Source organism: Carassius carassius, chromosome 18 (assembly GCF_963082965.1).
Source record: "Carassius carassius chromosome 18, fCarCar2.1, whole genome shotgun sequence".
Lineage (NCBI taxonomy): Eukaryota > Metazoa > Chordata > Actinopteri > Cypriniformes > Cyprinidae > Carassius > Carassius carassius.
Window position 1 is genome coordinate 14,368,977 of NC_081772.1, and position 17,436 is coordinate 14,386,412.

General features: G+C 35.7%; 2 protein-coding genes across 3 annotated transcripts; one reads left to right on the forward strand and one right to left on the reverse strand.

Annotated features, from left to right (window-relative positions):
* Positions 1-95: 95 nt before the first annotated feature.
* On the reverse strand, positions 96-11,214 carry LOC132092497 (protein Hook homolog 1-like). Its single transcript, XM_059498748.1, has 22 exons — positions 11,055-11,214; positions 9,402-9,487; positions 8,737-8,809; positions 8,577-8,627; positions 8,210-8,342; positions 8,025-8,092; positions 7,863-7,925; positions 7,677-7,760; positions 5,740-5,903; positions 5,385-5,525; positions 5,087-5,288; positions 4,785-4,895; positions 4,616-4,703; positions 4,247-4,313; positions 3,574-3,714; positions 3,375-3,462; positions 3,166-3,197; positions 2,973-3,055; positions 2,646-2,746; positions 2,346-2,447; positions 2,135-2,203; positions 96-1,609 (listed from the first exon to the last, which is right to left on the reverse strand). Exons 1-22 carry the CDS (start codon positions 11,097-11,099, stop codon positions 1,454-1,456), a joined length of 2,148 nt encoding a protein of 715 aa, XP_059354731.1. The 5' UTR covers positions 11,100-11,214; the 3' UTR covers positions 96-1,453.
* Positions 11,215-12,977: 1,763 nt separating this feature from the next.
* si:dkey-183n20.15 (RING-HC_RNF170 domain-containing protein) lies at positions 12,978-16,787 on the forward strand. 2 transcript variants are annotated; one of them, XM_059498752.1, is made up of 6 exons: positions 12,978-13,107; positions 14,038-14,089; positions 14,436-14,544; positions 15,325-15,398; positions 15,730-15,840; positions 16,299-16,787. In XM_059498752.1, exons 1-6 carry the CDS (start codon positions 13,079-13,081, stop codon positions 16,602-16,604), a joined length of 681 nt encoding a protein of 226 aa, XP_059354735.1. In that variant the 5' UTR covers positions 12,978-13,078; the 3' UTR covers positions 16,605-16,787. The 2 variants fall into 2 exon arrangements, with proteins under 2 accessions (XP_059354735.1, XP_059354734.1); XM_059498751.1 differs by having other exon boundaries at positions 12,979-13,107; positions 14,038-14,104; positions 16,299-16,784.
* The last annotated feature ends 649 nt before the right edge of the window (positions 16,788-17,436 follow it).

Here is a 17,436-nt window from a genome sequence, read left to right on the forward strand (position 1 = left end):
AATTGATGAAATATTTAAATTAGTCGCCATCTAGTGGTGAGACATGAGTAAAGACTTCAAAAGGTAGGGTTATCAACATGCAAGCAAGGCTGTACTGCAAAACAGTATTGTTTATTCATAACAAATAAATGAAGGCTGCAAGTGCTCTTTAACTCCAAATATTACTCTAACACCATATGAATCCATTCTTATTATTTATCATCTCACACAAACAATGACAGTGGTCATAAAATTGAGAACACAGATTTAAGATTTCTTCCTTTGAACACACCATACATACATATTAGCATTTCAAAAAACAACAGCATTTACCCATCACAGGCCAAAAAAGCCTAGTAGAATAAAACACCGGAAAAGACAAATCAGAACCGTAATGATGAACCTTACTATTTAAAACAGAATTATTATTATCTCCCAACACAAACAGAGTGTTTATTTCAAAACGCAACGGTTAGTCTATTAGCATACAACTCAATCAACCTAAGCAGGGGCAGATTTTCACAATACAGCAAAAGCCATTTCACAATGCAGCTATGTTTCTCAAGTCAAGCATGTTTTTTTTTTATGAGTGGTATACAACACATTCAAAGCAGTCACAGCAGTTACCTATGGCCTGATATAATTCTGTGCTGGTGTTCAAATCCTGATACTTGAGGTCTTTTTTTACAGACCGGACACATTATAAAAGGCCCCTCTGCTTGTTAAAAGAGCATGCAAGAGTCCTATCACAGTCAACTGAATATAAAATACCATAACTGGCCGAATGAAGCACCTGGATACAGATTTAATCAATTAAAGTGATTATTATGCATGTCTTTTTAAATGTTTTAATGTTTCGATGCATGTTGTTGTTGTTTGAGAAAGTCATTGTAATAGGAACAAACTAAGAAATCTGGTGTCCAGCACCAGACACATCGTCATCCTGATCTAAATATTTTGATTGGTTAGGGCAAAATGTGCAGTCTGCATATACTTTCAATGTTTTATAAGACATACCTGCGTGATTACAAATATATTCCACGGCTGCATAGTGTATAGTTGGAAGTCATTTCTAGCAAATGCATGCATGCTACCATTACAGGACGCATTGAATGCATTTGTTCCTGCACAGTCTGGGTGAGCTTGACAAAGATGGATCTGTGACCTTTAGTATAGATGCTGGTTCAGAAATGACCCTGCTGCAGAATGTTATAGGTGCTTGTTTAGTACTGAAAGTGAAAAAGCCTGCTACTGTACGTCATAGTGTACTGAATGAATATCTTTCATCAGAGTTCAGCCCCTTATGTACATTATTATACATGTGTAAGTGTAGAGAGTGATCACATGGGGACACGCTAACGTTCGTCATGGCATGCTTGTCCCCTTGTTTAGAAGTGTACTTAAGGTCACTTGAGTGTAAGTGTGAGGGGAAGGAGGAGAAGAGCAGGAAGTTTGGGAGGTACTCAGGACAAGGTTACTTGGAAGAAGGGGCAGGCACGTTGATTGACATGGTGCGCCGGGCGTTGGTCACCTGCCGCTGCTGAGCCAGGAAGGACTGGCCGGGCGGCGCTAGAGAGTTGGATCGCCCGCTAAGCCGTGACTCCATTGCCAACTTCTGGTAATTCAAACTCTGTATGTTTTTCACAATATGACAAAAAATAAAATACAATTATTGTGAACACAAAGCAATTAACTGTTGATTTTTCAGCAAGGTGGCAATTAAGAAAAAAAGTTTTTTTCTTTTAAACTTTACAGAGTGTACACTTATGACTGAGATAGATGTTTCAAAACAACTAATTCAGTTTTCAATTCAATAGGAACATTTTTGAGTAACATTCCTTTACTAATCAACCAACACACAATGAAATATTGCAGCGTTCTCTATTGCAAAAAAGCTTGCAGAATCCTTAACTGACATAATTAACTAAATTACAGCATCTATAATTGACAGATGAAAAAATAAATAAATAGCATATTTAATTGACAGCTTAATCCAGCATCTTTAATTGGAATAAACAAACAAAAAAATAAATAAATAGATTGCAAATAGATTGCAGAATCTTTAACAAATAAATAGCTTATAGGATCTTTAATTTAACTGAATAAAAAACAGCATCATGTATTGACACCATGCACTATAAGCGTGTCATCATACCTTATTATACCAAGCTGTCACAATTAACTTCTCCTCATATTCCCTCAGTTTGGCCTGCTCACAATCCCGCTGAGTAAAGAAGGGAGGATGAGAACGGACAGGAGTTAAAAGAGAAAGAAACAACAAAAAGAATGAGATGTGAGTGAGAAAGTAAGTCTGAAATTGCTAGATGTAAATAACATGTAAAACAGAGAAGTGATGGCTGCTCTACCTCCAGAGCAATGATCCTCTTCTCTTTCTCAGAGAGCAGCACTTTCAGTGACTGGATCTCTGCTGAGGCTGGGTTTAGCTTAGGATCCAGAGCTCGAATCACCTTAGAAACACATGATATGTATTATCATTGGAACATATAGGTAATAACTCTCTATATAACAGAGCTTGTAAAAGAGCTTACAATTAGGCAAGAATACATATACTGGCTGATGAAACCTGGCTACAAAATGGTAACACAGACCAGAGCATAAGAAAAAATAGACAGTAAGTATTTAAGAGCTGAAGTTAATGTAAGTACATCACGGGCTTTCTCCAGGTACATCTTGTATCGTTCCTCCATCGCCCTCATGTCTTCATCTTTCTTCTTCAGCGTTGCCATCAGTTCATCCATCTTCACACCTAAAAGTGACATTTATCTCTAAAATTGAGAGGAACTTTAAAGATTTTGTGTCTTACTCAAAGAGGATCATAACATCACTCTAGATCATGGGCATCAAAGTTTACAGTTTGATGTAAAGTTGATGGTTTGAGTGGGTGAGTGTGACTCAGTTTTGTCTATGAGGTTATGAAAAGCATAAAGCAATGTGGGTGAAATATTGGGTTAGGTCAAAATGAAGAAGCTAACTGGTTTGAGTAGCGTCTGGCTGAAGGTCCTCCAACAGCTCTTTCTTCTTCATGATTTCATTTTGTGCCTTATTCAGTTGCACCCTAGGGGGGAAAAAATAACATAAGGACCATCAATTTCAGAAAGAGCATAAGATGCTCAAACATAGCTAAAACAACAAAGAAAACAAATTTGCTTAAATGGCTAAACTTACATATGGGCATCCAGCTTCCTCTTCAGATGAGACTGTATGAAAGGAAACAAGCAACGTGGCTTTTAATGAAAAGTATCACCATCACTATCAGTATCATCACTATCAGAAAGAAATAAAAGACCAGATCATTTAGCAAATTAAATGTTCATGCAGCACTGACCAAAAATGTGCAAACACAGCACTACCAAGTGGCTCAAACACACACTTACATCTTCAGGTTTGGTTCCTTGCGTCTGCAAGGCCTTCTGCAGATCCTCTACCTGCTGCTGGAGCTCACTAATTCTTTCTCTGTTTAACCTTAATACATATAAAACAACACAACACATTCTCACACGGGCATGTTTATATGTAGAAAAGCTACTGCACAGTATGGTCAGTTTATGTTTGATGTATTATGACAATCTGTACCTGTTCTCAGTGTCCAGCTGGCTGCGTGCGCGCCGGGCCTCCTCCAGCTGCTCCTGCAGCTCAGTTACACGCTCGTTCTCTAACTCCTCCTGCTGCAATCGCAACATCTTGTTCTCATGCTGCAGACGGATGAACTTCTCCCTGGAGAAGCAGACATATACAATCAGCATACACAAATAAAGGAGTCCTTCAATGGTTTTCCATGCACTAAAGATGTGAATCACAAAGGCATTAGGTTCAGAATGGCATGCTACAGTACTATGCTAGTCTTGCTATTGATATTAAAACAGTAGTAATAACCATTTTAACAACTCGTTCTTAACTCATTATTGATCAGACTACCAATTATGAAGACTTTTCAGCACACAATTTATTTCAACTTTCAATTAAAAAACATTATCACAGTTTTTACAAAAAATATTATACAGCACAACTGTTTTCAATATTGATAGCAAATGTTACTTGAGCACTAGATCAGAATAATATAATGGTTTCTGAAAGATCATGGATGTTAAAAAAAATCGACTTTACCCTTACAGGAATAAATGACATTTTGAAACATATTAAATCAGAAATAAATCTTTATGATTTACCTCCTATATATATATATATATATATATATATATATATATATATATATATATATATATATATATATATATATATATCATACCTGTACTCAATGGGCAACATCTCAGCTGCCAGGTTTTCATGGTTTGGACTTCCTGTTTGATACTTTCCTGTGAAGCGTGAAATATACACAAGTTCAAGTTTCATACCATCTTCAAAACGACTTTTTTAGTCTGTGTTTACTGAGCTGTGAAGTGACCCAGACAGATCACTCGAGCTGGGTTCAAGGCTGCACTGTGGTTGGAATATCAATGTAACAGCCTGTACTGCCTCTGAACTAGCAGATTTGACTGAATTTAAATTGGCTAAGCCAAACGCTCCTCAGTAGTGGAGGAACTGCACTCGCACTCAGTAGAGCCTACCTGCTCCGATTCATGAGCAACATTTCTAGGTGTGGGGTCTGCAAACATACCAGCTTGTAATAGCTGGTCCTGTTGGGCCTGTGTGCATCGCAGCTCTTCATTAATCTCTCTGAGAGTGTCCCGTTCAATGCTGATCCTCTGATGAATCATACAGAAACACAATTATCCCAAGGTTTTGGCATTTGTATGAGTTATTGCAGGGTGAATGTGCCGGTCTACCTCTTTCTCCTTCAGTAAAGCATCATATTTCTCCTGAAACTTCTTCATCTCGAACGCCAGGTTATCAGCCCTACGGGACTCATCAGACAGTTTCCTGTGGAGCTCCTGGCCCTGAAGTTCCAAATACAATGTAATGGTTATCTTTTGAATTTTCAGCAGCAATTATTCCAGTCTTTGAACAATTTAATGCATCCTTTCGAATAAACTTATTATTTCTTAAAAAAACATGATGTGATGGTTAAAAAAAAATAAAAAAATCTTTCTCATAATTCTTAAAAATAAAACTGCTAGCATGTTTATACCTGTTTCTTGTATGTCTCTAATTGAGTTCTTGCAGCATTAGCTTTGCGTAGCTCCTCTTCAAGGCTGACTGTGTTATGCATATAGGTCATATTCTTCTCCTCCAGAATTTTGACTTGCCGTCTGAGGTCACTTAAATCTTCTAACTTCTTCCTGTACGTCTCAACAGAGGCCTCTAGCTTGACTGCCCGGTCAGAGCAGTTCCTAAACAAACACAAATCAATCATAAAACTTCCCAAAACACCAAAAGAAGATACTGGTAAAAACGACTTGTTAAGATATGTATGATCTAGCGCAAACCTTAATATGTCTAATTCATCTTTAAGCGATCGCGACTCCTCAGCCAGACTGGTCAGTTCATCATTACGATGCTGAAGCTCCACCAGTTGTTTCTCCAGTTCTTCACAGTGGATGCGGTAATCATCTTTAGCTGCCTCAAGTCTGGTTATTACACATTCATTATTTATACTGCAAGCTATTTTAAATGGAGGCATTCTACCCAGGCTTGGTTCATTATGTCAATGCTTGTCTACTTATGCATCCACAACAATATTCAGAACATCAGCAGGTTAATATCAAGCAAGTTGCAGATAATATTTGACCAGTTAGTTTGGATATGGAGAATGATGGAACTTGTAGTCAGATAAAGCTGTACCTGAAGTTCTCCTCCTGAAGCTGTTCTAGCTGTAGCTGTAGTTGGCTGTGCTTCCTCCCTGATGGAGTGCTGGGGTTATCAAACATATCAAGCTGACTGGATCGATCAGTCAAGAGGTCGTTTTCTGCCAGGAGGCTGTTCCTTTCCTCCTGTAGCATTGTCACCTGTTCAAAGGGCAAAAGGTCAAACATCAGGGCTTTCTGGAAAGCCTGATGTTTAATGTGTCAAGGCATGTATGACCTACATACGACATATTTGAACATACATAGAATTGTACGTAGAGTTGTACTGTACGATCTACACTACCGTTCAAATGTTTGGGGTCAGTAAAATCTTTTAAGTTTCTGAAAGAAGTATCCCATGCTCACCAAAGCTGCATTTATTTGATCAAAAATAAGAATTCTTAGAATTTAAAATGAATGTTTTCTATTTTAATTTATTTTAAAATGCAATTTATTCCTTTGATGGCAAAGCTGTATTTTCAACAGCCATTAATCCAGCCTTCACGTCACACGATCTTTCAGAAACCATTTGAATATGCTGAGAAACACTTTTTTATATTGCATTAATATTTTTTGTGGAAAATGTGATCCATTTTTACATTATAAATGAATTTTTTAAATCAATTTAACACATCCTTGCTGAATAAAATAATGACTTTCTTAAAAAAAAAAACTTACTGACCTCAAACGTTTGAATAGTAATGTATGTACAGAGCATGATGTAAAGTTTTTTTCATTATTTTGTGAATTATAAGAGATTTGCAATTAAAAAAAAAATGCTGCCCAACTACTTACCAAAAAAGGAAATAAACCAGCTAAAGAAAAATAAAAAACTTTCATTGTTTTTTTAATTTGCAAATTAAGTCAAACAAATCCACTGTTCATGTTAAGTATGTTAAATCTTTCACACCCCAACAGCAAATGGATTTTATTCTCGTTTTAGAGTGTGTGCTAATATATAACCCAGTAATTTCAGCACTGACCCCATGACCTTTTTTGCCACACAAAACCCCCAGATAAGACCAGTTTTTCAGTGGTTAGATTGGTTAGTGGCAACGCAGTCTTTTAGTTTTAGTTAGGCTAGGTTATCATGCATTTGTTTAGACTTACCTCTCAAAAGTCATGGATACTTTTACAACTCAATCTGTCAAGAATCAGCAACACGTGAATTTCTAACCCATTTGTGTGCACATGAAAATTAACACCTTTAAATGTACTAAATTTACCACAATTTCCAAAAGGGAAATATATACCAAAAATATTTAATAAAACACTGTACATGACAAATTACTTTACCTCTTGGTAAAGCTAAAAACACATCAACCTCTGCAGAGACAAACAAAAAACACTTGCACTCAAAGGCAAAATCTGTTCATCCACGATGGTGCAGCAGAAAACAGAGATGCTGACACTTGTCTGCAAACATAGCCACAAAAACTAATGCTGTCTCTGGATTTCTTTGACTAATGCCTTTATGTAGGCAGCTTGTAAATATTTCAGCACCTGTATATATTCATATCTAAATCAAGTAATAATAATAGAATGCTATTTTGGTTTCTATGCATGAAATTTTTTTGTCACAATCTTAACAAAAGTATCTACAGTTGTAGAGCAGCTTTATAGTGGAATTGAGCTCATAATTGATCAACTTTGCTACAATGACATGGTTGCTGAACTGAATTAAGTCAACTAAATTGAGCTGAATAATGACACTGCTGTTTTTTAAAGAGCTGCTTTACAAATGAGTCATTTCATAACTGATACATTTTTAACACTGTTATTTTCCTGTGTATTACCGTGAAGCTGCTTTGAAATCTGTATTATATAAACTGCTGCATAAATAAATGTGACTTGACTTTTAACATTCATAATATTATTGTATCTTGATTAATGCAAAACCCCTTGACAGCTGTTTTACTGAAACTGGAATCTCACCTGGACATCGAGCTCCTGACAGCGCTGTGCCAACTCTTCTCTCTCTGCCATGACTTCACTCAGATCCTCCAAGGCTTTTTTTAACTACCAAAAACAGCAGCATTGAATACTACATCTAACAACAATATCAATACTCTTCCGTTCTCAGCTGACATTATGATGATGTTATATGTCTGTATTTCATACCTGTTCTTCAACATCTCCAAGATGCTCTGTTCCTAAATGAGACACATTCTCCTTGCTCATAAGCTGTAACCAATACAAAAAGCTTTGAAATTCCTTTTTGTTCATTATAAATGAAAGAATACATATGACCACATGAAAAAAGCTGAATAAAATGAATCTGACCTCCTGAATAGCAGTCATCACCACATGCTGTACAGATTCCTCCAAGGTCATGATTATCTGGATATACTCTAAACAAAAAACACAGGGTTAAAATGATTATATATACACTCATCACAGGGAAAACAGCCGTTAATTATAATAACAAATAATATTTAAAGGTTTGGGTGAACTATCCCTCTAACTACCTTGTTTCCTGTCGCATTTGACTGCACACCCCAGGATGAGCTGTAGGAGGCGTCCCAGCTCTACCTGATCAAACTGCTCTACCACACGCACCAGATCAGGCAGAGGGAATTCTGTCATCTTCTGAGCCAAAACCTGAACACAGAGTGATTATAACACATATTCATTATTAGAATTAATCAGATTAGGTATGGTCATTGTATCTTTGAAAAAAAAAATGAGCAAATTTGCAGGCATTCACACAGTTATATCATTATACCACCCAAGAATTAGAAATTGATTTGACTGTAGGCATGTGTGAATTCAGAATGCTTTGTGTCTGATGAAAGGCAAGCATTTTAATAAACCAAACCTTAGCGTGTCATTCACCTCATTATAATAATCAACCATCATCTGCAGGATCTTTTTGAGGTTGTTCATCTGTAAAAATGAAGAGAATCAAAGACTTTAGCATTGACTAACACATTATATTTTGTATGTTCTCCAAGTTAGATTTAAGCACCAGGGCCTAAAAGAAAAACATATTTACCTTGAGTCTCACATTATCTCCAACATCCTCTCTAATGCGGGCCAGCCAGCTCTCACTGAACCATGAAGGATCTCTGTAATTGAAATATATTGATCAGTGCAGTTCAGTCTCATCTAATTCAGAAACTTTCAGATGCTTTCATTCAAATCAGTTGGTCGAATCAAATCAAATACATTTTGTTCCAATCCCATCCTGCTTTAATGTGATCAGAATCACGTCACACTCTCAGGCTCTCCAGACTGTCTGATAACAACATATTCTAAATTTCTCTACACTTGAATGTTTATTCAGCAAAAAATATATACATCAAAAAAACGTTTCAGGTAATATGACTCTGCGGACTGCCCACAACTCAATTCAAGTCATAAAATATTCACACACTGACAAGCTGAGATATAAATCTGTAATGCTGACCTGGAAAAAAACTAATCTGATTTAGTACAGCAAATAGGGAAAGGCAAAATAAGGGTGAGTGAGAAATGTAAAACACAGTAAAGTGTGAATGAAGGAGTCAAAGAAACACTGCAGCTCGACTGGTAGTACATGACACTAGCAACATCAAAGTCATGGTTATAATCAAATAAATACAATGAAAGCAATAAAAGTTACTTTGGATAAAAGCATCTTCCACTGAATAAATGTCAAGTAAATGTAAACACACTCACATCTGATGCAGGGCTTGAGACATGGCTGCCCCTGAGGTCAGATCCTCTACTGTCTTACAGGGGGCTGCGGGTTTGAAGGTTTGCAGCTGAGGCCACACATAAAAAAAAGAAACAAGCGTATACAGGATAATAATTAACAATCATACACTACAGTGACTGAGATATTCTTAATACATAAAACAAATTAACAACACATTAATAATAGTCATATTATTATTAATTGTAATTAATAAAAAAGCTTTGTTCATTTTTGGTTAATTGTTGTGCGGTCATTCTGACACAGAGAGGATTTGCTTTTCCCCATGCTTATGTTAATGTAAAAAAATAATAATAATTGATTGGATCCAAGATCCAAGGTGACAAAAACATTAAATCCAAGCAATTTTTAAAAGGCTGGTCATTTTTGACTGGGAACAACAAACTTGGAAAAGGGATTTTCAGCACAGCTCAAAGGTTAATTTTACATTTGATTTAATTATTAGTTTCCCATTAACTTGTCAATCCTCACCTGGAAAACCCTCTATTATTACAATAAAGGCTTTCAACTGGTGCAACAGGGTAATATATTTAACTGAAAATCCCGGATGTTTTGTACATCTCAGTTTTGCCATCCAATCTGCTTTGACATATAATAAGGCATTTTCACTAAAGAAGAATACAGTTAACATGAACAAAATGCTCCATCATGCTGTTAAGGTTTATATTCAATAAAGATCTTTTGCACTGCATTACATTTTTTAATAAACTCCAGTAACTTATAAATAATATATATATATATATATATATATATATATATATATATATATATATATATATATATATATATATATATATATATATATATATATATATAAAATTATGCAAATTTGGGTGTGCAGCTCTAATACTTTAGAAAACACTATAGAAATGGGACTCTGGGATTTTAGCCAACAAATAACGGATTTAAAATATGGGTAATCATCTATTCAGGTAATCATTATAAGCATGGACATATCATTCATTGCAGCATTATGAATGACAATATTATATTATAGAGACACCACAAGTTTAGAGAATATGATCCAGGAAAGACAGTTTGTTTTTGCATCTTATGTCATTTTAAAAAACTATTCGGAAGAGGACCTAGTGTGAACGCAGTGTAACACAGATATGGATCAAATGCAGAGGAGCGCGAGCACGCGCCGCATGCGGTCACATACCGCGATCAAAAATCAAAACGCAATCATATTCAACTGAGACAGGGAATATCTGATTGCATAAGACACATTCCACAAATACTCTAGCTAACCAGATTTGACGCCTAAATCGGATGAGGATGGAGTTGGCGGTGACTGTTGGTGTTGTTTACATGTCTAACAGCATTCTGAGTCTGTTTTCGTTATGATTTTGGTATATACTGGTGTCGCGTGTTGGATGGGTTGCGTTTGGAGAAATTAGCGCTTTTTAATGTTGTAATGATGCACCGCCGGGCCCGTTTGGTTTACAAGAGCAAGTGCACACATCATGTCTTATTTCCGGTATTTTTGGACCATGGTGTCCAAAGGAAACGACTACCTGCGGCAGGTAACGCTATCTTCAAAAATCTGATCGTAGATAAATAAACGATTCCTGATTCCAAGGACCTTAGAGCTAAACTAAAAGACAGGATCTTACCCAAATAATCAGGCTCTCGCACAGCACCGTTTTATTTAAATCCATATCTTCTCTGTGCGATCGGACAAATATTTCCGTCCACCTGTCAACAATGCGCTTCCCCTCCCCACCTGCGTGTGTGTTTGACTAGCGCTCAGCAGCGCTACGTTCACGTCTATTGCGTCTACGCACTAATAGATACGTAAAGGCTTCGTGAATGTCCGCTGCGGATACAACGCGTGCTCCTTTGATAAGGATTGGGGGATTGAAGGGATCAAGAGCGCAACAGCAAGAAATAAAACACCAATGGTGTATTGAGTTCAGGACACCGTGTAGCCAATCAAAACAGAGATCCGAGGAGACTAGCAGAGCAGTGAACACGGATCATCTGGTGTAATTTAATCGTTTGGTTTCCACACTATGGAAACCACAGCTATGATCAGCCAGAAAACATTCAATCATGTTCCAAATAAATAAATAAATAAATAAAAATTCGTTAAATCAAAATTAAGCATTTTAAGTGCTTTTTTAATTTTTTTATTTGACAGCTAGGAATTTTCAAATACAATATATTTTTTAAAGTAGCGATTTAGTGCCACTTACACAAAATAATAGAGCAGTTAAACTAATGGTACTGAACAGAGGTAACTATTGAAACCTTCAAATTAACTTTACTCAGTAAAAAAAAAATGTAAAAGAAATTTTATTGAAATAAAAAAGAAGTAAAATGGAGTTGTAATAAGGATGTAGGCTACATATTTAATACTGATTTACATTGATTTGTGTTTTCTGTTGTTACACATTAACATCTCTCAAGATGCCTACCTTTTTTTTTGTAATAAAAAAATAAGATAAGATTGTGACGCAAAGTCACATGCGTTTATCGAGTATGGGAAGAGCACATGTGGGAATACTTCATATACAAAATAGAGACACATGTGTGCCTTTATTGCAAACAACTGTAGAATAGAAATAAATACAAATAGAGAAACTGCATTCCATTAAAGTTTAAATAAACTCTTTCCTTTATTAACTCAATTAATATTTTCACCATAAAGCTGAATGGACATGCCAAAAATAAGCCGAAAAGAAATGTTCTATTGCATCTTCAACCTGTTAACCAGAACACTTGAGAGAGTGTGAATGGTGGGAGTAATCCTTGACTGACATGACACTGGACTTTAAACCATGACAGCCTTCGGGTTCTCATCTGGGCTATTGGTCTTTAATCCACCCCTGTGCCATCAAGGCCCATGTGGATCAACAGCTGCTATTTTCAGCCACTATAACCTTGCAGTTCAGGCTAAAATGAGAAAGGTAAATATTACCTTGAGCAATTTTTAGCAGAAATCTCCAGACCAAATGCACTGATATGGAGCCAGTTTGGAAGTTGGGTAACTAAGTCACAAGAGCTCTCTTATCGATAATGAATATTGATAGAAATAAGAAACTTATAAATAACCCACACATAATGCACTCTATTTAAGTGTCGACATGTTTAATATAATAAGCCTATTGGGTATAGTTTATTTTAATCTGCTGGATTGCCCTGGATATGATTATTCCAGGCATCCCAGTGAAATGCCTTTCTTTGGTCATTACTATGGGGCAGCTGTAGATTGTGTAAACTTACAGTAAACCATTGACAGGTTTACCAGACACCTAACCTACTTGAGAAGACTTACAACCTGTGTCTTTGAACCTGTGATAGTGGTCACATGACAAAAAATATATCACTGGAGACCGAGAAATGGCTATGGCTTTGTTCAGTGCAAATGTAGTCAATCAACACATTTTAACATGCATTAACATATTGTAGAGGCCCGTAAGATTGCAAGCAAGTTTCCTGAATTTCAGAAATCCAACAGGAAAAGTCTAGTTGCTTAATCTCCAAAAAAAAAGAAAAAAAAAAGAAAAGAGAACTGATGCCCTGGTTAATGATTAACCTGTCTGTCAAATTTACTGTGTGCATTGAAGCAGTAAGAAAGCATTCCAGTCTCTGCCTTCCACGAGAGAAAGCAACTGAATTAAAAAACAAAAAAGAAATGCCTACAAGTCGCAGCATCCACAACAGGTGAGAGAGACAAACTTTTATATATTTAAACATACATTTTATGCACATTTTTAATCCAATTTGGAACTGTCTGCTGTGTAAACTGAATGTTAAAATGACGCTATTATGAACAAAGCAAATTATGTAACTGGGAAATTACATTAATATATATTATAGATGCTGTTTTAAGCAGTTAAATGGTACGCAGAATCTTTTTAAAATATACATGTTATGATGAAGAGTCCTGAGACTGCATATTAATTGTGTTATGGTATTATGGGACAATAAATATGGGGCACCACACAGATACTAAATATTATGACATCAGGCAGTTCAGTCATGTCAATCTAACTTTATTCAATTCTAAATTGAACTCACAGTCCTACAATTCTCAAATACTTTTACATGGGATCATGAGCACGTTGTGTATTTTTACAGACAGTTTAGCTTTATGAGATAACATAGCTGCATGATATAAGATGCAAATAGTTATTTTCATATAAAAGGCAAATTAGTTCAGTACTGTCAAAGATTGATGTAACGTTAAGGCTATCTGATGTTATCTTGTATGAGTAAAACACACAGGTGTGTCAGACAGCTAAATTTAGATTTTGTACGTGCTCTTCCAGACTCTTCCTGTCCAGAAACACATAAAAAGTGTAATACATTTTGTAAACAAAAATAAATAAACCAGGGTTTATCTTGAGATAAATACAGTTTTAACCTAATGAAGAGTAATTAGGTACTTTCCAATACAGTTAACTCAGATTTTCAAAAGAAAATCTGTAAACTGTAATTATACTTTAATGATGATGTTTTAACTCATCTTTCACATATAATGACGGTGACCTTTTAAACTCCTTTTACACTTTAGTCTCTCAGTTCGACAAAATGGCTAGGAATAAAATCCACACTATTGCTTTTTAATAACTGCATCTCTCACTTTTGAAGGTGTTCTCCACACTCAAAGATAAGGAGTCAAGGCCAGCCACACAATCCTCACGTGAACAACAGAGAGGTGCATACACGTTCCTACACACACATGCACTTGCCTACTAGTAAACTAGTGTACCAGTAAAATTATTATATTGTGTATTTTGTTTAATTTTGTATAATTAAATGTAGCATTTTTATTAGAAATGTATATTTCAGTGAAATACTGCAATAATATAATGTCATAGATTATCATAGAAATAAATGACACATGCAATAGAGCAATATTTCCATGAAATACATAGTATAAAATTTTATTAATCATCATTTATTGCTTTTTTTAAAACAGTATTTCTCTAAGAACTTGGAAAAGTTCATATTAATTCAAAATAATAATGTTATTTTCATGCTTGCAGGATTTGCCTAAGATATGGTTACCAGCAGGCAACAGGGACAATCACTGCCCTGTGTGTTTACAGATTGCCAGCTATCCTGTAGAGACCAACTGTGGGCATCTTTTCTGTGGTGCGTCAACCTACTTCAAAACACATCATTGCAAAAAAAAAAAAAAAAAAGATACTAGTGTAACTGGCGAACTGTGAGAGAGCAGATGGTGGTGGCCATTTACACTGCGAGTACTCAACACTTACCTGGTCATGTGATTCTACAGTGTTGTGCATGGAGTTTAATATTATTCTGTTGTCATAGTTACGATAGCCATGCCTCTCACCAGACCCAGATCATGTGAATACACACTAAAAGAGTGAATATTTGTAGATTAAAACAAAATTCTAAACTGTTGTTCCATTACATTGTAATTCTTCCACCGCAGGTGCTTTAAGCAAGCACATTAATAAGATAAGATAATACAAGCAATAAAAATTAGTAATAAAATAAACGTGCTGATACACATGCATGTCTTTTTCAGATTTGATTATCTGTGCAATACCTACTATAATTTGTATTATTCCTTCTAATCATCAGCTCTACCAAATATATAGTGAACTTGAGCAGCTACTTTATGTTAAATAATTGTTTTTGAGAAAATCTCCATTGAATATGATTTACCAGATATACCTGAATCTAAAAATAAAGAGCAACAAACAATATTTTTGTGTTGTTTTAACATAATGTGAATGGTGGAATCCAAATGTCATTTCAGAGTCACCAAAGCCAATGCATTTCTGTGTAGATCTAGCTGATAAACGCTGTTGTTCAGAATAAACTATTGAAAATAACACATTTCTGGCACATGGTAAAGAAGAGACCCACGCTAATCTGTCTTCTGTCTCTTTCCCTCTCCAGCACCATGCCTGATATCTTACTGGAAACATTGCTCCTGGTTAGATGCCATCAGCTGTCCTTTGTGCAGACAGATGGTAAGAGCCTTCTTAGCTGATGCACGCTTCCTGAAGAAAAAAAGAAATGCATTTTATCTGATGTTTTTTTTACATTTAAGTTCTGAATAAGACTATTTCTTTCTTTCTTTCTTTTTTTTTTAACTTACCCCAATTGAGGACTGGAGTAATGGCTGCTTAAAATTCAGCTTTGCCATAGCAGGAATACACTAGTTTAAAAGATTTTAAAATAGAAAACGTTTTAAAAAATTGTAATATTTCATAATTACTGTTTTACTGTCTATATATGTCTAAACATACAGAGAAGACAAAGCTCTCTTTTTATTTGTTGTCTTTTATTTTTTATTCTCAGGTGAATAAGATGTGTCATCTCTTCAGCGAGACCAGAACTGACTGTAAAGAGACAGAAGTGCTAAAACACGTCAGAGACTATAACAAGCGCTACTCTGGAGCACCAAGACAGGTACAAACATTTGCTTTGACTGAAATCATACCAGTTTGGTTTTTGTGAAGTCAGACTGACAGACAATGTTATTGTAGCTACTGTAATTGGACATTGCACTGTACATGCCATGCTCAGAAAAACAGATGGCGGCTGGCTTGAAAAACTACATCATAAAACCATTCTTTTTGTTGATAAACTAGTGCCGCTCCCAATAAATCCATACAAGTACCATTATTACTTCTCTGCAGTGTTTATCATTTTATTTGCTCTGTAATAGAGCAGACTTGACTTGACTACTATATCACATCACCACACCTATTTTAGTTCCTGATGCCACAAATGTTGTGAAACCTCAGACCAGGAATGGCATTGTTTCCTACAGTTGGAAGACACCCAAGAACATGTTTTTATTGTAGATACACGTCCCACACTGATATCCCACGTGCTAGGTCATATGCTAATGTTTCTTTTTTTAGGTAAAGGATTACTTGTGCGATACACCTCTCTTCCTGCTCTTTCTGGTGCGATGGCTGGGGAACATTGGTGGCCTGGTGTGGCTGTTTCTATTGAGGGTGGCTGTCTGTGGATTTGGCGCTGCCATGTCCTTGGCCTCTCCACTGGAGTCACTTCCTGGGCCGCTGAGCAGTGTGCTGGGCATGCTGGATGATTTTGTAGTGGTCTTCCTTCTTCTTATCTGCATTATTAACATCAACCAGCAGATGGGCCCGCAGAGGACAAGAGCGCACTCGGTCACACAGGGAGTGCTGACCGACTCCTTATAGAAGACTGTGATAATGTGCTTACTTGCATGTTGAAATGACACTAATCAACCTTGTTGGCAAAGGTTAACAGTGTTATGACCTGCTGCACTTTGGTCTTCTTGAACATGGATTTTCAATGATGTGTCTAGAATACACATACAGCACTAGATGAGAGGAGTTCTGATGTTTCAAAAATAATATATAAAATATATAAAATATATATAATATATATAAAATATAATAAATGTAAAGTGGTTTTGTAAATATGCAAGTTTCTAATAAATATTTATATAAATATTGTTTATTTGCCTTTTAATGCCATTGTCTGTCTGCATACTCAATTCTTATTGGCTGGCAGGTATGGATTAGTTAAGAGATAATCTATTGCTAGCTGTGCATTAAACGATTTTTAATGCTGTGCATTATGCCTTACACACACACACACACACACACACACACACACACACACACACACACACACACACACACACACACACACACAACAGAAACATTTTATAATCAGGAATTTTTTAAATCCTTGGAATTTAATGCTTTGAAATGTGTTTGCAGTGATTCATCAATAAAACTTTTAGTGGAATGATAATGTTAGGAATGTATATTTAGCTTTCTTTACATTTTTTTAATAATGCAATTCAAATAGCACAAATTTAGAGTGTAGTGTTTCATCAAACTTTTCTTATATATAATTATTATTTTTAAATAAAAAATGGAGATAATCGGCCATTAATGTTTTATTATATCTCAAAAATGCTCAATAAAGAGCCCATTATGAATTAAGACATGTATGTGTTGAGGCATGTATGTGTTTTCAGCAGGACTCTACATGTTAATT